Consider the following 20,484-nt stretch of genomic DNA (forward strand, 5'->3'; position numbering starts at 1 on the left):
TTCTACATCTGGGTCACTTCTCTTGGAAGGGAAGAGGGAAAGCCCAAGACGGGTCTGTTCTCACTCTCCCCTGGAGATTTCCAGAGCACAGAGATGCTGGGAGCAGGGAGAGGCTTCTGCCACCGAACAGTGTCAACCCTGCCAGCCCTCTAATTGCACTGCTCTGAAAACACCCGACAGTTCGGGGTGGCAAAGGGTCTAGATTCAGAAGAATCTGACATGCATGGCTGCTCCCACCGGAAACCAGGAGTCTCCAGGGACCCAGAAAGGAGGACCATTTTAGACAGCCAAGCGAGAGAGCGTGGGGCTGCCAATGCTTCAGAATGAAAGAAGACCCTCAGAATAAGCAAGAGAGAGGTACCCTTACCCCTACCCAGAGCGACACTGTTTCTTTCAGAATCCTTCCTTTCTAACTGAGATCTCCTGTGAAATAAATACCTGCTTTGTTCTTCTTCTTGGAAATGGAGCAGCTCTTCACCACACCCACTTTGGAAAACACCTGGAAGAGAATGTCGACAGGTATTATCAGAATTTCTGTGCTAATCCCGCAACCTGGTGTAGGCGTGTCTCGAAAGACAGAGGGGACCAGGCAACTGCAGGCATGGAGAGGGCGAGAGTAAGAGAAGAGTTAACCCCTGGATGCGCTTCCGTGGCCGGGCCCTGGCCCGAGCCCTCCACCTGCATGAACTCATCCAGCCCTTGCAGTGATTCTACCAGGTAGGTGTTACTACCCACGTTTTGCAGATGACAAAACTGAGGCTCCAAGGGGTTAGAGACGCACCCAGCGTCACAGCTGGGAAGCCCCGGAGCTGATAGTTGGATCCAGGCGCCAGAGCCCAGGTTCTAAATGCCGTGCAGGTGGAGGTCCTGGTCAGACACTAGGCTCCCCACATTTGCCCTAATATCACCTCGGGGGTCCCCAAAAATATCTGGAGGCACTGGATCATGGCCTACTTTAACTAGCTTGGATGCTCCCTTAGGGTTCCCCGTAAGGGCCGCTGGGCTGGGTCCTGGCTCCCAGTGTCCAAGAAGGACCTGGGACACTGAACAGTCCAAGGAATCACGAGGGCCATGCAGTGGGGAAGCTGGGCCTACACTTAGAAGCTTGGAGTCCACTGACCCCAGTCCTGACCCTCTCACTGCCCCTGCACCTAACGCCAACTAATGTTTAAAACTTTCAAAAATCACATTCTGCTCTATTTTTCCCTTTACTTTTTTTGTCTTTCTTGCTAGAATTTGAGAACTGACCAGTGCGAATTCCTGTCCTTCTGGTTCACTGCGGTGTCTTCCACAGCACACACAGGGCCCAGGGAGAGGCAGGTGCAGGTCACTGTTCACCGACTGAGTGAAGGGGAAGCAGAGGGGAGGGGGGATTCCGACCAGCAAACAAGAACCGCACGCAGCTGACATTCACTGACTCTCTTATTCCGACTGTCAAACACTTTACTTGAATTATCTCATTCATTCTAATCAGATCTTCCAAACAGCTCCGCAGAAGATTCTATTAACACCCCCTTTTTACAAATGGGAAACTGAGGCACAGAAAGGCCAAAGGACCAGCCCAGGGTCACACTGTTAGTAAGGAGTGAGGCTGGGACCCAAGTCCAGGCAGACTGACCCTTAAGCACAACTCTCCACTCAGGATGCTGTTAACAGGAGCCCTGTGAGCTGGACGCTGCTCCCCACAGTGCCTCGAATGGGCTGTGTGACCCTAGGTCAGTGAACTGACCTCTCTGAACCTCAGTCTCCACATCTGTAATATGAAGAACCTGGACTAGATCATTTTGGCTGTACCTTCCAGCTCCAGAGTTCTTTAACTCCAAGGATGCTCTTAGGCTGAAGCTTGGGCACATCTTCCAGGAAAAAAATGGTTCCCGTTGACGACATCCCCATACCAGATACAGGGGGGCCAGCACAGCAGAAATAAAAAAACAAACCCTCCACAAGCTGGTTTGACCTCTTCAAAGCTATCTAGCCTTTGGACACTACTAGCGTGTGCCTGTTTGTAAAAGTAAACTCAAACCAGACCAAAACGGATTCGGGAAGTAGCCCAGGAAAAGTCCAAGAGTGGGTTTCCCATTGCCCCAGAGGGTGAACCTCTGCGCTTAAAATGCTGCTGCTTTTGCCAGGCACCTCTGCTGCCGTGGTGGCTTTTCTAACTGGCAAGTGACAGTCACACTGGAGATTTAGCCAGAGGGTCCCAGCGTGCAGGCTCTGATCTCCTGCTTCACCTTGACACCCTGGGCTTTCCCGCCCAAAGCAGGCTGGACTCCTTTCCACCCATCCATCACCTTCCTGCCTCTAGGACTCAGTGGACCCCGTCTCCCCTCCTGAATCCAGCTCTAGGATTTCAGAGCTCAAAAGAATTTGCAGAAACCAATCAGCTCAATCCTCACGGCCTTCTTCCTTTCCAGAACCAGTTCATGGCTGTCAGGCTGCTAGTCACCAATTCATGCATTAAAAAAAAAAAAGGCATCGAGCATTTATTCTGTGCCAAACCCAGTTCACAGAAGCAGAGACTCTCCCCGTGGACAGTTCTCAGTCCAGTGGGGGAGCTCGCAGACCCCAGTCCTTTGGCACTAGAATCCCCATTTCCAGATCTCTGGCCCAATTCCTTCTAGAAGCCCCCCAGCGCCCATCATTTGGCATTTTCCCAATGCGTACTTGGAGTTCCCCATCCTTTTCCCCTCCACCCCCTTCCTATGAATGCAAAACTCTCAGCCCATCAGGGACTCCAGGCAGGACTGCCCCTCCTCCAGATTCACTCAGTGCTGTGTCTTCTGCGTGTTCCCACCAGGCCAGGAGGGTGTGCTGGCGTTTACTTTTGGGTGGTTACCCTCGCAGACACCATCTGGGGAGGGGCTTTGTTTTCTGACTACAGCTCTCACACCGCATCGCAACAGGTCCCCTTCAAGTGCATGCAGGCGCCCCTGCCAGCCCCCAGACTGGTCTGGCCAGGGCTCCGATCTCCGGGTGACATGTCTACTGGACAGCTCGGTGGAGGTGTCAATGCGGTGGCTGTTGGCTGTTAATCTACACGCTGCCACAAGTCACTCGTCCAGGCAGGATAAACACAGTGATCACATCAGCAGACTGGGTCTCCCGCCCCGCCCACCCCCGCCCGCTCCCTCTGGGCCGAGCGGTCACTCACCCCCTTCAGCGTCTCCTCGGTCGTGTCGAAGTGGAGATTTTTGATAAACAGCGTGCACCCGGGAAGGCTCTCCTCATTCTCTTCCTCCTCCACCTCTGCTGAAGTGTCGTGTGCTGCTCCCTCTGTCAGCTTTTCACCTTCTGGGGTCTCGCCGTCTGCATGGGCCCCCCCAACCCCGCCACCAAAACAAATCTGTTAAATGATGCCTTATCTGCCTAAGCCCCGGGACCTAAAGCACAGAACCTGCCAGACCCGGGGGTTCTGTCTCTGAGTGGGCAGCGTCAGGAAGGGACGGCTTGTGCTGGGTTTTAGCAACTGCTGGGGGGTGGGCTGAGGGAGGGGAGAGACCGCTGTGCTTCCTGCCTCTGTTTTAAAGAGAAAAGAGTGTGAAGCACAGACCAAAACCCAGGAGCCCTAACTTAGACTGACCCACATCATATCACCCATATAATCTGAACCTCAAAATAAATTACTGTGAGCTGCAAACGTAAGCGACGTGGTCTTTTTCCTCAAAAACCAGCACTTGGCGAACTTTCAAAATAAAATGCAACTTAAAACTGCAAAAATTACAGAATGGGAGCAAAACTCAGAACGTCCTAAATACCCCTTGAACCTAAGGGATGTTACGTTCATTTAAAATCCCCAACATACATAACTTCAGGAAGCATACACATAAGAGTATGTTTTCATCTACACAAAATATATTCAATTCAGAGCTACACATAACAGCAAAAAACTGAAAAAAAGACAAAAACCGACTATATTCATAAACAAGAGATCTGGAGAGTTATACTGCCACCAAAGGCTACACTAATATGTAAAGATGACGTTTCCGAAGAATGTTTAAAGACGTGCAACGATGCTCGTGACAGAAAAATTAAGAGAAAAATGAAGGTGCAAAACAACATACGACGTGACCCCAATCACGTTCTGTATCCAGAGCTTACGAGACACATACGCAAGAAGAGAAAATAGCGCACTCCTGGTTATTTCGGGAGACTGTGATTACGAAGCGCTCCATCCTGTCACTCCCACCCGTGACACGCCTACTCTGAAGGAACAGCATTGCAGGAGGAGGGAAGGGCAAGCGTGAGGCTGTGAGTTAGCAGGGTGGGCGTGTGGCTGCAGCTCAGGATGGAGCCCTGGTGGAGAACGGGGATGTCACCCGAGGGTGCCGGAAGCCTCACGAGGTTGGAGGTGGCGTCGTGACCTCTTGAGAAGTTCCGCTGCTGGAAAAATGTGTTCCGTTTGGGTCAACCTCCCCAGTTTTTCACATGATCAGGGCCTGGGGACAATCATCATTTCCCCCACGTTCAAGCTCCAGGAGCTCCTCCCGTAGCCCCCGGGGAAATCAAACCCCATCTCAGCCATTCTCCAAGATGCCCGCCCGCTCCCACCCTCATGGTTCTGAGCATGTGGCCCCGACCCCCCCTCAGGTCTGAGCCCTGCACGTGCCAACCTGCAGCGGACGGGGACACTCATTCTCTCGTGCCCACTTGCACACAAGTAGTTCAAGGCCAAGGGAGCTTCCGGGGCTTCAAACCCGTCCCGCACGCTCTCACGCCGAGCACGACAGCCCTCTCCATCGCCCCCGGCCCTTTCTGATGCAAGCCTACTGCTGGCCAGTCCTAACTGAACTTCAACCGCTTTGTCATAAAACAACCCTTTCAATCCCTAAAGGAAAGAGCGACAGTGAGGATGTTGCCCATTTCACATCAGCTGAACGGGCAGCCTTCTCCCTTCACGCTCCCTCGGAGGTGAACCCAGAATCCAGACTCTCGCTCCAGGACAAAAAAGGAGAAATGTACATAAAGGCTCCTCCCCCACCCAAGCGACTAATGCAATTTACCCACCGGGACTCCGTGGTGTGGCCATTTGTCCTCAAAACCCAACTTCCAAAGCAAAGCAGGGTAGAAAAAGTATTACTGATGATGGGGAAGCAAAGCTAAGCAGACAGGCTAAGATTCCAGGTGGTGAATGAGAACTTCAATGGAAAGGAAGACCACGCCCCTCAGCTGCGAAGGACACCCACCCCACAGGCTCGCCTCACGTCTGATGTGTCTTGGAGATAAAAGGAGAGAGGAAGGGGTGCCAATCAGATGCCCCACTGCGTGCAGGGACTGGGCTAGGCCTGCGAGGATGCTATCTCACCGCAGACCATAGCACTGCATCACAGTAAACCGGTGGTCCATGGAAAGTTCTGGAGTTCGCTGCATCTGAACTCTAAACCTCAGGCAACTTCATGTTGGGAGAGAGGTTCATGCGAGACTGAAAAAATTTTTTTTGTAGAGAAAAGAATGGGGGGGATGATGGTGATTGAGAGAGCACCGTGCCCGTTTAAGGGGCAGCCCGTTCGCGGCACCGGCCAATTGCTGTCACGAGGACAGATCAACCCAAGTGTGGCCAGGTGTTCAGAGCTTTCACGAGAAGCTGAAAATCCAGCTTTTCATGGGAAAACCCACATTTTAAAACTCTTGGCAACTAACTCAGCGGCATGTGGCTTCTGTACTAGGCAGTGGTCAACAGACTGATTTAAACCAGCTTATGGGCCTTCGTGCCCTGCTCCCCACTTCCAGCCTGGCAAAGCCCAACGACCCGTCCCTCTGCCTCTCCCAAGGGCCTGGAATCCAGCCAGTTCCCAGCGTGGCATTCCAGGGATCTGAAGCCTCACAAGGACAACAGCTCCGGGGAGCCCAGGAGCTGTGAACAGGGCCAGAGTCCACTCCTTCCTGCCTCCCTGCCCCAGGAGCAAGGGCTGGTCTGCTTCCAAGCACTTATTTCAAAGGTCACAGGCCCCTGCCCAGGAAGTGTGATGTTTGCATTTCGTGACAGAGCTGAGATGAGCTTGCAGTCAGGGTTGGCACCCCAGGAACAGACAGATCCCTTCCCCGGAGGGTGAGCTGCCCTCAGTCCCAGCCCAGGGGGAACAAGAGGGGACTGCGAGGACGGCCAGGACCTATCACCTACCCGGGTGTGCAGCTGGCCTGGCTCCTCCCACTTCTACTAAGTCAGCCAACGCCCCTGACCCCCAACATCCAGGAGAACATCCAGCTTGAAATAAAAGACACGATTAAATGCAGCCTGGCTTTGCTCCAACAGCAGAGATGCCCGTTGTTTCTCCAAACCTCTGTGTACCCAGCCACCACCTCCCCAACCTGCAGCTCCCCCTGGGATGCGGAAGAGCTAACAAAGACAAGGGCATCCCAGTCTCGAGATCTGCTGGAAAAAGGGGGCCTGAAGAACACGAGAAGGGGGCCCAGAGACCGCAGTCAGGAGGCAGCGCAGAGCTGTGAAAGCGCGCGAGCGCGCACACACACACACACACACACGCGCGCGCACACACACACACACACACACACACACACACTCCCCTTTTCTCTGCTGGCTTCTTTGGAAATTCGAATGTCTGCTACTCCATACGCACGCTGGGTCCCCGGTCCAGGGCACCGTTGCCTCTTGTGTGGATGACCGGGTGTTCTCCTCACTGGTCTCCCGTCGGCACCTGTCCCTGGCCTGCCAGCTTCTCCCATTCTGTCTCCTCGCCTGCTCCATTCCAGCTGCACCAGCCTCTATTCTGATCTCTGAGCCTGCCAAGACCCATCCCTGCCACAGGGCCTTTGCACTTGCCATCTGTCTCCTCTGCCTGTTCTGCTCATCCCATTTTCCCAGGCCTGGCTTCTTGTCAGGTCTCAGCTCAAACGTCCTCCCCTCAGAGCTCCTCCTGTGCAGTTGTCCCCAGCACAGGCCTGGCCACTTGCCATCAGAGTCCCCTGGGTACCTTTCCTTCAGAGGCCTTACCCCTTTCTGAAATCACCTTATCGGTTCACTTCTCTGTGTCCCCCAACTACAAGGGGAGCTCTCTGAGGACGAGACCACATCTGACTCAGTAACCTCTGCACCCCCAGCACTGGGCCCAGAGCAGATGCTCCAAAAATATCGGTGGATGATGATCTGCTACACAAATGGCACTTAGTGTGACCGACAGGAGCTGTGGGGTCACAGCTAGGAGCACAGACCTGGGAGCTGGTGGCTCCGGGCACAGCCCACCTCTTTCCAGATGTGTGACTCTGCATAAGTCACTCAACCTCCATATGCTTCCTTCTTTCCATTCAAAAAAGGAGAAAGACAATCACAGGGTCCACTTGCAAGACAATTATGAGAATTAACGCACAGAAACCCAGATAAAACAGTGTCTGGGCCAGGGGAAAATGTCAGGAATCCCTACCTCCGCAGGCCCATTGCCGGAAGAGGCAGGCCAGCCGGCTGCAGGCTTTTGAGAAGAACAGCCAGCGCCGCAGGTCTGAGTGCAGGGGACTGTGTCTCTGTCAGCCACATCCCTGGGAAGAGCTTCTGCCCCGCTCAAGTGGCCAGGCCCTGCTACGACCCATGCCCATGTCCAGAGAGGTGTGGAAACGGCCAAGGGCCAAGGACGAAGCCAAAGGTCACTGTTAAAAGTTCTTTTCTGCCAGGCTCCCCTGGTGGCACAGTGGTTAAGAATCCACCTGCCAATGCAGGGGACATGGGTTCGAGCCCTGGTCTGGGAAGATCCCACGTGCTGTGGAGCAACTAAGCCCGTGAGCCAGAACTACTGAGCCTGCGCTCTAGAGCCCGCGAGCCACAACTACTGAGCCCACGTGCCACAACTACTGAAGCCCGCGCACCTAGAGCCCGTGCTCCGCAACAAGAGAAGCCACCGCAATGAGAGGCCCGCGCACCGCAACGAAGAGTAGGCCCCGCTCGCCGCAACTAGAGAAAGCCCGCGCACAGCAACGAAGACCTAACGCAGCCAAAAATAAAATAAAGAAAATAAATAAATTTAAAAAAAAAAGAGAAAGAAAAGCGCTTCTGCCCCTGGCCTCAAGTGGGGTGACGACAGGAAGACTAGCAAGGAAAAAGGAGGTATCACAAAACGAACAGATGTTTGCCAACGACCTCACCAGGAACCAGGAAAAGTGGGAAGAAGCGCAGGATGGGGATGGGGGCGGGGGCGGGGTGAGGGTGCGAGGAAGGCTCGGAAAGCAAGGTGGGCTGGCGGGGGCTGGGAGAGGCAGGGGGGAATACCGTCCATCTGTAGTTGGCACAATAAAATCCAGTCACGCATCACCACATGGGGCTTTATTATAATCAGGCCGCAGAATTTACGGTCGCTCCCTCCCCCTTCCGGCTCTCTGCGCGGAAGGCTGACAGCAGAGACTGTTATCAGTTGCAAGCAGCTTTTCAGGACCTCCCCCGACTTGGAGCCCTTTATCTGGAGGTGAGGGTCTTGGTTGTGGGGAGATAAAACACACTGTCCCCCCCCCCTCGAGAACGGTACAGGGAATGGAGGGCTTCGCCGAAAAGACAGGTGTCGGGGGGGGGCGCTGGTGAACAAAACAACCCTCTTGGTCCACTCCCCTCCTGCTGCCTTCCTGCGGAGCCTGAGAAAATCCAGGGCTTGGGGGCCGGCTGGTCCCCGGCAGTGGGGATGGGGAAATGGGGAAGCTTCAGGAACCATGTGCAGAGGGGCGGGCGGGGGGGAGCAGCAGGTGAAAAGGAACAGCTCGGGGACCGGGGAGGGGACCGTGTGTGTGATACAGGTAAGAAAAGGAACAAAAAAGGGCAAAAGGAGGCTCGGGAGATGAGTCCTGCGGGGATCCGCCTGACAACACAGGACTCAGCGGGGCGTGAAATCAGCTCAGGCGCGCACAGCTTCTTGGTCCCTCTCCCATCTATTGCTGCAACTACTGGCTCCCTCCTCCTAGCTCCGAGGCCTCCTTTGTGTGAGGGGCGGCAGGACCCTGGACAGCAGCCCCCTAAGAGGCAGGGCCTGTTGGGGACAGTCTGTCTGGGATGTTCTCAACACTGGAACCTAGGCCCGGGCACCCAGGGGATGCTGGGGGCAGGCAGGGGCAGCCTTCCACCTTCCGACCAGGGCACGCTATCTCTGCAAAGCCTCCCCTCGCTGTGCTCCAGAACATTCTGCACCCAGGGCCCACTTCTATTACTGTGACATCTCAGCTACCCCCGAACAGCCCCACCCATCCTCCTAGCAGCCCGGGAGCTTCTGAGGAAGCGGTATGTGTTGGGCCCATCTTGGTCGCCCCAGCTCAGTGGCTGGAATCCAGCTGGTGCTCAGGGCTGAGTTAGAGACCATCCACTTCACCTTATGCTGCTGAATTAGGACGAGGGTCAGAGAAACGGTGACTCGGGCGGCTTCTCACTGAACTCTCACAAAGGCCTTCTGCCCATTTTACAGATGCAGGAACAGCCTCGGAGGCTGGTGGCTTTGCCCAGTCACTGGGCTAGGCGGGGACAAGGAAGACAGTGACTTCCCCGGGAGCTGTAAGCCTCACGTACGGAGGATCCAAAGTGCTTAGCGCAGGGCCGGGCATGGAGGAAATGCTGCTTTTGCCTGTGGATTCGCTCAGCACCTACTGACTGCTCTCCCACCAGAAGCTGGGCACCTTCCTGGGTGCCGGGGCACAGCAGTGCACAAGCAGACGAGGTACCCGCCCTGCGGGATGGACGTCTAGTGAGGGAGTCAGACAGACAGACAGTGAGGAAGGGAACCCATAATGACACACTTCTGGGAAGCAGTAAGCCTTTAAAACGAAGTTTAAGGGTGAGGGGAGGGGGGGTATAAATCAGCGCCATGAAGGGAGCCACGGTTACGCGATGGGTGGCGCCACGCTCTGATGCTTAAACAACGATGCAGAACAAACGTGCCGACGTCACCAAGCTCTACTATGTGCCGGGGCTTGCGACACAAGGACGAGGATGGCCCAGCCCTACTCTTCACAGGTAAAGAGAGACAGAGAGGCACAGAAACCCTTCTTCCTGCATTCCTTCACTCCCTCAACTCACATTCCTGAGCTACCCCACGCCCGGGGCCCTACGGGATGCTTGCGCCCAGCAGTGAGCGAGACGGCCACGCCCTGCCCTCTCGTGGCTCACCAGCAAGGGATGTTAAACAAGTAAAACAAACGAATAAACAGGATAAACACAAACTGTGACGAGTGTCACAGAAGAAAACAACAGAGAGAAGGGAGGGAAGCACCGGGACACCTGCAAAAGAGTGTGGCCACAGGGCAGCGGCCTCCCGGGGAGGCACCATACTTAGTGGTCCCGCCAAAGCTAGGAGAGGCCTCTGCTGGATCTGTTTCCAGGGCCCTCGCTCCTGGCAAGTCTGTGCTTTAAAGGAGGACTTGCTTTTGGCCGAAAAACATTAGTCATGTCCAAGTTTAGTGACTGAAGTTGAAACCAAGGTCGCTGATAATTTGGGGGTGATGGCTAGTTAAGAAGAAACCGTGACTATATAAAGAGAATTCTTCTTGATGGAAGCATAAGCACGGTGGAAGAGAACGTTAATCCAATCTGTGGCCAAAAATAACTCAACAGGGGCTAGTGAGGGGCTTTTGAAAGATTTATATCAGTGGTCAGTAGGTAACCCCAATGGCTAAGGGATGCTTTCGGGGGCCTCAGAAAGCACAGACTGAAGAATTTTCCTTCCTGACTGAAACAAGGCTTCTAGACCAGGGGTTCCCAAATGCCTTGTAGTGGCTTGGGCCAGTCCTGAGGAGGTTTTACCGATCCAAGATGAACTGGGAAATGCAGACAGCCTAGGGAGGTTTATGGACAGGGAGGTCTATTCAGTTAAAGGACTGTTCTTTAATCTGAGAATTCCCATCCCCACCCCCATTCTTTTATGAGGACAATGGAGAGGGTATACAGGAGATGTATTTCTTTTAATCCTTATTTTAATCAACCGGCAACCCTACGTTAAGATGGAGGTACGGAGGAGGGATATTACCGATGGGCAAGATCTTAATGTCTGGGTAAGGGTGTTCTTCAAAGCTTTTCTAAAGGTCTTTGCTTCTAGGATGGAGTCGTGGTCCCCTAAGTGGTTCTCAGTTGAGGGCTGCACTGCCCCCTAGAGGGCATCTGGCATACAGGGAAGGGGTATCAGATCGTCACAATTACAGGGGCAGTCCTGACATTCAGTGGGCAGGGTCAGCAAAATGTCTTACCATTTGTAGAACAGTCCCGACAGGGAAGAACTGCGCTGCCCTGAGTGCCAGGAGCACCCCCTCCTCACCCGAGTGTGAAGCATCAGCTGAGGGTTGGGTCCCCGTCTCCCTTCCTTTTCCTGCCTTTGCAGCCACTGGGCACCAGAGGGCGCCATACCATCCCAGGGACCCGGGAGAATAAACATCTCCAACAGCCCTGCTCATCCCGGCGGATGTATCAATACGACCCAGAAGGCTATTTTCTCTTGCTCTGTTCCGAATCCCTGTTAACAGATTCTAGTGGGTTTTTTAATTTTTCCTTTCACAACCTATACTTGATAAGCCAAAATAGTTGGCTACCTTATGTTGTATCCAGAATTTTTATGCTCTATTTTTTTTAAGGACATTTTACGTGCCTATAAAACTCAAGAGATGGGGACCCACCAGTCTCAGGATGAATACAGAACTTTAAAAGAAATACCTGATAAACAATTTAGTGCTGCCCCCTAGCCCTCTGTCCTTCCCCTGCCTGATGCCCCAGGACATCCTGATCTCAGGCCCAGCTCTTACCTGTTTCTGGCTCCATCCTGTCCTTTCCGGCCGGCTCTGCTGGTGCATCTTGGAGTTCTTTCTTGTGTGGGGCTGGGCTGGAAAAGATGCCCACCGGAGCCCACTCCAGATACAGGGGGACGTGGTGGAACTGCAGAGACGGGGCGGGGGAGGGACTCAGTCCACGACACAGACAAAGAGCCTGAGGCTCAGAGTATAGAACTCTATGTGCTGCTTGATCCCCTCGCTGCAGCTCAGGGTTCAGGTGAGAGGCTGGAGCATCTGCTGTCATTGAATACGTCTGCATCCCCCGGTGCTTTCTCTAATCAAGAGTGTGAACAGGGAGTGGGACGGGGGAGCAGAATCACTGATACAGGGCAGCCCTCCTGGAGGAAGTGCAACAGGGCCACCGGACACCAACCATGCTTTCTCTCCCTCCACATACGCACACTCACAGGCAGTGAGTATACACATACGTACATGCAGAGAGGTTTTTTTTAAAAGAAGGATAAACAAGACACTGATAAACAGTCAGCAAAGCATTAAAGTCCTTGATAAAGAGAAGCTACTTGCAGTGGGCTGAATGGTGGCCCTTCAAATGGTATGTCCACATCCCAACTCCCAGAAGCTATGAATGTGGCCTTATTTGGAAAAAAGGCCTCTGCAAATGTCATTAAATAAAAGATCCTGAGATGAGATCATTCTGGATTATCTGGGTGGGCCTTAAATCCAGTGACAAGCGTCCATGTAAGAGAAAAGCAGAGGGAAGATTTGAGATGGAGAAAAGGCCATGTGGACAGAGGCAGAGACTGGAGTGATGCGGCCACAAGCCAAGGGACACCTGGAGTCACCAGGCACCGGAAGAGGCAAGGAAAGATCCCTCCCCCCACCCACAAGAGCCTTCGAAGGGAGAATGGCCCTTGGGCACCTTGATTTTAGACTTCAGACCCCCAGAACTGTGAGAGAATACATTTCTCTTCTTTTAAGCCACTAAATTGGTAGTAACTTGTTATGGCAGCCACAGAAAGGAATACACTGACACATGTAACTTTTTCTTCCTTATGACCAAAAATCAGGAGGTAGCCCACCTACAGAATTGACTTTCAACTAATTGTAGGTATAAGATATCCAAAGCGCCGAGGATGATGGTTCAAAGTCATGGGGGAATAGAAAGCTGAGGAAAGCCAGAATCGGCAGGGAACCGAGGCAGGCTTTCCGGAGGATGTTTTGAGCCTGCCCCTCACACTGCCCCGTCCAGAGGTGCTTCCAGGGGCGGGATGACATTCACAATCCCGACAGACATGGCTGGTTTCCAGCAAGTGCTTGCACGTGCCAGGTCTATGCCAAGACTGTCCGCCCGTCAGCTCCCTCCGTCCTCTCCCTGAAGCGGGGCTTGGGCGGCCCTACCTTGGAGTAGGCCAGGTGTCGGAAGGCCTTGCGGGCCTCCAGCGGCTCCAGGAACTCCACGATGGCCGTGATGCCGCCCTCTGGCAGCAGCACGCGACCCAGGCTGCCGAAGCGGCCAAAGGTCTCCTGCAGCTCGGCCGCCAGGGTGCCGGCCGGGAGGTTCTTCACCAGGATCACGGTCTTGCTTCGCTCAGCGGCGGCCTGCAGGGAGGGCACAGCTCATGTGGGACGATGGAAAGGAGGGTCACTGACCCCCGACGCCAGTACTGATCAGTGGGTGACTCTGGACCTGGCGGCCACGTGGGACCTCGGGTACCAGGCCCTCAGGAAGCAGGTCCAGGAGACCCCACCCTCTTGGGCACGCCACCGTGTGGATGAGAGGCGGCCCCGAGGAGTGGATGAGGGAGAGGGCTCTGGAACTGGACCCCCCAGGTCAGATCCCGGCCCCTCCACTACTGAGCCCAGGCAAATTCTGACAGCGCCCAACCACAGCCCTCGCTGGACCTTCCAGGACCCTCCAGCCCAGGGCCGGATCTGCATCTCTGTGCTAGGGGTCTTTTCCCGGATCTGCAGAACGCCTGACGCCACACGTGAGAAGTTAACACCCCGTGGGAGCTGCCCGTGGCTCTCAGGAGTTGGCGTGTCACCTGTCCTTTGGGTGGGACAACTCCGAGTTGGGCGGTGTCCCCGGGGAAGGTGCCAGCCCACTGTTCCACCAGTGGCACTGGGACGAGCATGCCCGTTGCTGGTCTCCCCCCCCAGTCCCTTCTCGCCAGTGTTCTCCGTCCAGTGAACTACTTGCGCTTGAATCTTTGTCTCAGTCGGCTTTTGGAAGGACCCAAACCAAGACACCAGATGTACGGCCTTGAGAAATGCACTTGAAATGTATTCAGCCCCTCCCCTGACATGAGCACACAGCACCTATTTCATGGGTCGTCCCAGGAAAGGAGTCAATCAAAAGCGTTGACGTAAGCACGCTGCTGAGCAATTGCTAACATTAGCAATTATTTTATTATTAAAGCATGCTGGATGGAGAATAAAAGAGCCCCAAAAAATTAATGGGAGGATTCCAGGCATAGGGCACATCTGGGTATGAGTCTCCACTTGGCCACCAATCTAATTTGAAACCTTGGGTCAAGTGCTTTTCTTCCCTCTGGGCCTCAGTTTTCTTTTTTTTTTTTTAATTTTATTTTACCTTGCAGTATAGTTAATTTACAGTGTTGTGTTAGTTTCAGGTGTTCAGCAGTGATTCATTTATACATATACATACATCCGTTCTTTTTCACATTCTTTTCCCACATAGATTATTACAGAATACTGAGTGGGGTTCCCTGTGCTATACAGTAGGTCCTTGCTGATTATCTATTTTATATATAGTGATGTGTATCTGTTAATCCCAAACTCCTAATTTATCCCTCTCCCTCACATTTAACCTTTGGTAACCATAAGTTTGTTTTCAAAGTCTGTGAGTCTGTTTCTGTTTTGGAAATAAGGTTTTTCTTTTTTAGATTCCACATATAAGTGATATCATATGATATTTGTCTTTCTCTGTCTGACTTACTTCACTTAGTATGACAATCTCTAGGTCCATCCATGTTGCTGCAGATGGCATTATTTCATTCTTTTTATGGCTGAGTAATATTCCATTGTTAATATGTACCACATCTTCTTTATCCCTTCCTCTGTCGATGGACACTTAGGTTGCTTCCATGTCTTGGCTATTGTAAATAGTGCTGCAGTGAACATTGGGGTGCATGCATCCTAACCGTCCTTTTAAGGTGAAACTCTTAAAGTTTGGTGAGGCTGAGGAAACAGCAGTTTGGGGGTCAGAAGCCCTGAGATTGAGTCCAGGCCCCTGTCACAGACTCACTGTCTGATCTAAGTCCGCTCCCCACTCTCTGGGCCTCAGGTTCCCAGTCTGTAAGACGAAGGGGAGGATGTCAGGTGTTCTCAGCGAGCTCTCCAAGACTTCATCATCCAGACACCTAAGAACTTCTACCTGCTAAGGAATAAGCACGTGGAGGAACCTTCCCCTGTGATTCAAGAAAGGTCTCGATCCCGAAACAGATAACAGGTGCTCTTAGTAAGGTGCTAGGTCGGGGAACAGGATGCTTAGGGCCCCCCCCACCTGCGTGGAGAAACTCTTGCTTACGGCCCCCGAGGGACACCATCCAGGTCCGACGGGCCACTGGGCCATGCTAATCATCTTTGAAAGGCCTGACCCTCCCACCCATCCACACGTCTGCTGATGTGAGACTCCGCCCTCTCGGGGGGAGGGCGAGCCCTGAGCAGCTCGCTGGGCTGGGCAGCGGGCACTCACCTGGCTGAAGGAGTCCAGACTGACCCCATTGTCGAGGAGGAAGCGCCGCACCTCTTGGACGAGCTGGGTCTCTCCCAGGGCCACGCGCACGGCCACGCTGCCCTTGGTCTCCTGTGGGAGGGAAAGGGAAGATGCCCTGTTGGCTGTCGGGCAGGTGACGGGTCGGCTGTCCCATCTCCCAACAGCCCGAGGAGGAGGCTTGCACGGAGCTGGACCCCACGGATGGCCCCCGCGGATGCTCCCCCCGTGAACACCCACTCTGGCTTGATGGCTCTGGGTTCCGCATCTGTCAGGGTGAATCAAGAACCCCACGCCTCCCCTCCAGCTTTCCCTCCCATCTCCCGCCTGCTCCCTCCCCTCCGGTCATATGTACGGGACTCATGCCAAGTTCATTCCCACCTGAGGGCTTCTGTGTGCTCACCTCTGCCCTCCATTCAATTTCTGCTAGAATGTCGCACCCCTGAGCAGCCTGCCTCGCTCTCACACCCTGTCCCCTTACTCAGCTTAAGCCTTCTTCAAGCCATCACGCCAACATGCGGCACCTTTGTTAATGAGCTAGTGTCTTCCTCTGCTGGAAGGCTCTAGAAGAGCAGGACTGTTTCCCTTCAGGGCCCTGCTCTCTTCCCAGTGCTCAGAGCACTGGTGGGATCTGAACCAGCTGCAGCCCCTCCTGACTGGCTGAGGTCCAGAGCTGTGTGGCCAACACAGTGCCCACGAGCTCAGCCACTGGGCACCTGAAACGCGGCGCGTCCGAACCCAGTGTAAGACACGCACTGAATTTTAAACACTCAGTGAGGGGAAAGAAAGCAGTGCAAGACAGCTTGTCACTTTTTTATATTGCGGATGATGAACTAATAATATCTTGGCCGTATCGAATTAATAGAATAGATTCTATTCTGAAAAATTAACTTTGAAAATTAACTTTGCCTGTTCCTTTTTGCTTTTTAAAAATGTGGCCCCTTGGACATTTACAATTCTGTGTGGGGCTCGCATTCTATTTCTGGGGGACAGCGCTGACCTTCAGCATGGGGCAGGGGCAGTAAATGACGATGGCCAGCGAGTTTATGGACCAAATCTATGGATATCCTTTGCCTGCTGGCTGAAAAACACACTCCCAGGTTTTGCCAAAGATGAACTTGGCCACGGCCTAACTGGAGACACAGCATTTAAAGGAAGGTATGTGATCTGGAGAAGCCAAATGGACGGAGGGGAAGGTCGGGAGGAACAAGGTCAGACTTGGAAGAAGGGGACGGTCAGAGACCTACGACCTACCCCGTGCTCATCTCAAAGACCTGGGCTGGCTGGGCCCAGAAGTGGGTGGGACCACCTCTGGGGAGTGGTTCAGAGCAAGGGCAGTGGATTCGGGTTGACCTGGGTCACCCCACCTCTGCCTGTTTCCAGGCGTGTGACCCTGGGCCTCCAGTTCTTCATCTGGGAAGTGGGGCGAGAGGAGCACCGCACGCTAAGTGCTCATCGTCAGTTCCTTTCTGCACGTGGCTCCACACTCGCCCACGAGAAGCCAGGGCAGGGTGGATGCTTCCATGGGGGAGGCCCCAGAGGACAAGCTGGTTGACAACCCCAGCCCGACCCCACCCCCTCCCCTGCCCAGAGCCGGGCGCCCACTCACATGGTCAAACACTTGGCTCTTGGTGGCGCTGTACTTCTGGGCGATGGCGTCGGCCACTGCATTCGGGCCCATGAACAGCGTGTTCCAGTTGTGAGAGCTGAGTCAGAGGCAGAACAGAGAGGTCAGACCGTGGCTGAATGGGGGCAACTGTTTGCAGATGCAAAGCCTGTAAGAAACGCGCTTGTGGGCCTGCCTTCCTAAGTCCCCGAAGCCTCCTCTCCCCCATCTTACTTGGCGTGGGCCAAGTACCAGGGCCTGAAGACAACAAAAGCCACGATGATATTAATAAGCCCTAACGTCTGTCAGGCGCTTACTCAGCACCAGGGACCAAGCACTTTGCTTACATTGACTCAATCCTTATGACACCACAAAAGTGAGGCTCCACTGATTCTCCCCATTTTGCAGATGAGGAAACTGAGGCTCAGCAAAGTTATGGATGAGGGGCTAAAGCCACCACGAGGAGTCAGGGTACCCTGGCAGCTAGGCAAGGAGGGGCGAGGGCAGCCAAAGCCGGGGTCAGAGGCAGGTATGGACCTGGAGCTGTTGGCCTTGTCTTTTGACTCTTTCTTCTTCTTGTAAGACGATGATCCTGGGGCGTCTGCGTCCTCGCTGGCCTCCTTCTTGATGGTGGATGGTAACACGTGGAGCATCCTGCCCTGGAGGAGGACGAGGGGAAGGGGGTAAAGACAGGAAGGGGGCAGGCGCTTCTACATCCTGCCCCGGGTATGTCGGCCTCTCCACGAGGGGGCTGGACCCAGCACTGAGACCCTTGTCGCAAGACGGGGACCTCGGGCAGGATGCCCACGAGGCCGCCCTGAACCCAGAACGGGGGCCTGGCCATGTGGCACAGGGGCCTGACTTTGTGACGGGGGACACCTGACAAAGCTTCACAGAGGACGCTGATCGGTTTGTAAGTGACACCTGCAGGGCTCCCCACCCGCCTGTGTCCCTGTGAGGGTGTGAGCTCCACGCGGGCAGGAGCCAGGTTCAGCCTGCAGTCACAGGGGATCAATAAATCATGAATGAATGAACGAACGAACAGGAAAGGGAGGCGAGGCAGCCTGGGGCTTCGGCTTGTGCTAAGCACGGTATTTGGAAGAAAGAAGCGCTTCTCATACTCTACCGTGGCCATTTCAATGACTGGGTCGAAACTCTCTTTCCTTACTCCTTCCTCTTCCAAGTGGTATTTTGAGCGAGCATGTTCATTTAATCCACAGACACTTTTTAAGGGCCCACTATGGGCCAGGTCCTCCTCTAGGGGCTAACGATAGACCCGTGAACAGGACAGAGCAGACCCTGCCCCTGGAGGCAGCTCAGGTCAGGAGGCAGCTTCACGTGCATCAGGTGTGCTTCCCTAGAAGCGTGGGTGTGGTTTCGTGCCTGCGCGCACGCGCACACGCCCACAGCCTCTCCCCATCACCTGGGCCCGGCAGCCGCCCGCCACCCCACGGGCCATCACCTGGAACACCTGCCCATCCACCTCCGCGTAGGCCTTCACAGCATGCTCCGGAAACATGAAGGTGACGAAGGCAAAGCCCTTGGGCTTCTTGGTCAGGCTGTCGATGGGGTAATGCAGCTCAGACAGGGGACCTGAGGGTAGGAAGGGCGTCAGTGTCCTGCAGGCCAGAGCTGGGTGAGAAAACTCTGGGCACTAGTCAAGCTATGGGTTTTAATCAGGGAGAGCGTGGAGCTGCTGCCGCCGCTTGGCCCAGGACAGATGGTGGCAAGGGGCTGCCGTGAGACCCCCTCATGGGTCAGGGTGTCCTTCCACAACCCTTCGTGTGTCTATTCTGAGAGCAGAGGTGTCTGGCCTGGACCCTCCTGCATCACATACTATACGTGTGGCCTCGGGCAAGCCACAGGGTTTTACGGGCCTCAGGCTTCTCATCTGTAAAATGGTATTGTTAAGAATACCCAGCTCGGAGGACGGCGGGGAGGGTTAAACGCGCTAATACGTGTCATGTACTAAACAGTGCCTGCTGGTGACGTGGGGCCACAGAAGTGGCTGCTGGGATATTATGATGCTCACATTAAAGTACACACCTTCCACTCTGAACACCAGGGTGTGACCAAGTCCTCCTTCCCGGGCTTTATCCTCCCGGATGGATACTTCGAGTCTACTGATGACCCCCTCTCCAGTGCCCGGCCCTGCCACGTAAACCAGGGCACCAGCCTGTGCGGGAAGATCTGGCGACAGGACAGCAGGACACAGGCCAGGAGGTGACACCAATTTGCCTGATCGCAGAATCCTACTCAGGGCCTCCTTGTCCAGAAGACACGCACTCGACCGAGCTCGGATTCCCTGCAACCCACAACTGGTCTCCGAAGAAAAGCGGGGAGACGCTCCAGGGGATCTTAAAAGCATCTAGACCTCGCCCTGCCATCCTGAGCCCTAACTTCCTTCCCTTCAACAACCACGACCTTACAAACAAGCACAGCTCCATGTGCCAAGGTGAACTACAGGCCTTCAAGTCTGTGTCCTGCAAAATAAAGCCAGCAACCACGACAACAATGAAAACGGCCCTCACTAGCAAACGCATCCGGATGCCCGGTCTGGAGAGCAAGACTTAGACAGCAGAGTTCAGACTGGGGAGCACTTCATATCAACACACACAGTGAGTGGGCTTCCAAGAGCAGAGCAAGGGTTCAGATACCAGGAACATCTCAGAAAACTGTACCCAAACCCCGTCAGTTCTGAGTTTAGTGAGTGAAAGCTAAGGGAGTCTGGGTTCAGACCACGAAAGGTGCCTGTGATGCCATCTAGGACTTCGAGTTCTGCTGTCTACATACTGTTTGAATCTTCACAGCAGCTCAGAGATGGTGAGGCCCATTTTATGGATGAGAAAACTGAGGCCAGAGGGGGCCATCATTAGCCCAAGGTCAAGAGCTGCAGGAGGCACATGGGGACTCGGACCACCCGCTGCAGGTGCCTGTGGTGAGCCGGAGGCCACGCCCCTACCGTATTTGGAGAAGAGCTTCTCCAGGTCTTCCTCAGAGCTGGTGTAGGGCAGGTTTCGCACAAAGAGCCTCCCAGAGTCAGCCAGGTCCTCTTCCTCTTCATGCTCCCCGAGTGTCCGGCCTTGCCAGGGTTTGGCGCTATTCTCTGGGGGCACCTTGGCTGCGGGGACGTTCTTTTCCCTAAACACCTCGATGTAGCGTCCACCTGCACAAGGAGAGGCAGTCAGGGCCCCGGGGGAGGCCCGGAACCTGCCAGCTTCCAGACTCTGTTGCTGCCTTCCGGAAGCCATGGTGAAGGTGGCTGCTGACAGCGCCAGACACCAGGCTCTGTTAACCAGGGTGGCGGCCCCAGCCAAAGCCAGGCCTCGATCTCACTTATCCTGCGAGCTCGGCTTTAGCTCAGGGGGGAGCCTGCCTGGGCCGCCTGGCCCATGGGGCTGCATCCTCCCAATTCCAGGGCACGGCCCCTGGCACTGCCCTGGGAATC

At 54.5% G+C, this 20,484-nt stretch overlaps 1 protein-coding gene across 1 annotated transcript in view; it reads right to left on the reverse strand.

The window, feature by feature from the left end:
• The window catches only part of RBM19 (RNA binding motif protein 19), a 124,473-nt gene that overhangs the window by 90,707 nt on the left and 13,282 nt on the right, over positions 1-20,484 (reverse strand). Inside the window, exons 10-18 of the mRNA XM_060310837.1 lie at positions 19,999-20,202; positions 18,499-18,629; positions 17,574-17,695; positions 17,040-17,136; positions 15,413-15,523; positions 13,093-13,293; positions 11,707-11,836; positions 3,152-3,306; positions 439-499 (exon numbers count right to left, since the gene is read on the reverse strand). Coding sequence (XP_060166820.1) covers positions 439-499; positions 3,152-3,306; positions 11,707-11,836; positions 13,093-13,293; positions 15,413-15,523; positions 17,040-17,136; positions 17,574-17,695; positions 18,499-18,629; positions 19,999-20,202 — 1,212 coding nt within the window. The remainder of the gene's footprint in view (positions 1-438; positions 500-3,151; positions 3,307-11,706; positions 11,837-13,092; positions 13,294-15,412; positions 15,524-17,039; positions 17,137-17,573; positions 17,696-18,498; positions 18,630-19,998; positions 20,203-20,484) is intronic.

Source organism: Globicephala melas, chromosome 13 (genome assembly GCF_963455315.2).
Source record: "Globicephala melas chromosome 13, mGloMel1.2, whole genome shotgun sequence".
NCBI lineage: Eukaryota > Metazoa > Chordata > Mammalia > Artiodactyla > Delphinidae > Globicephala > Globicephala melas.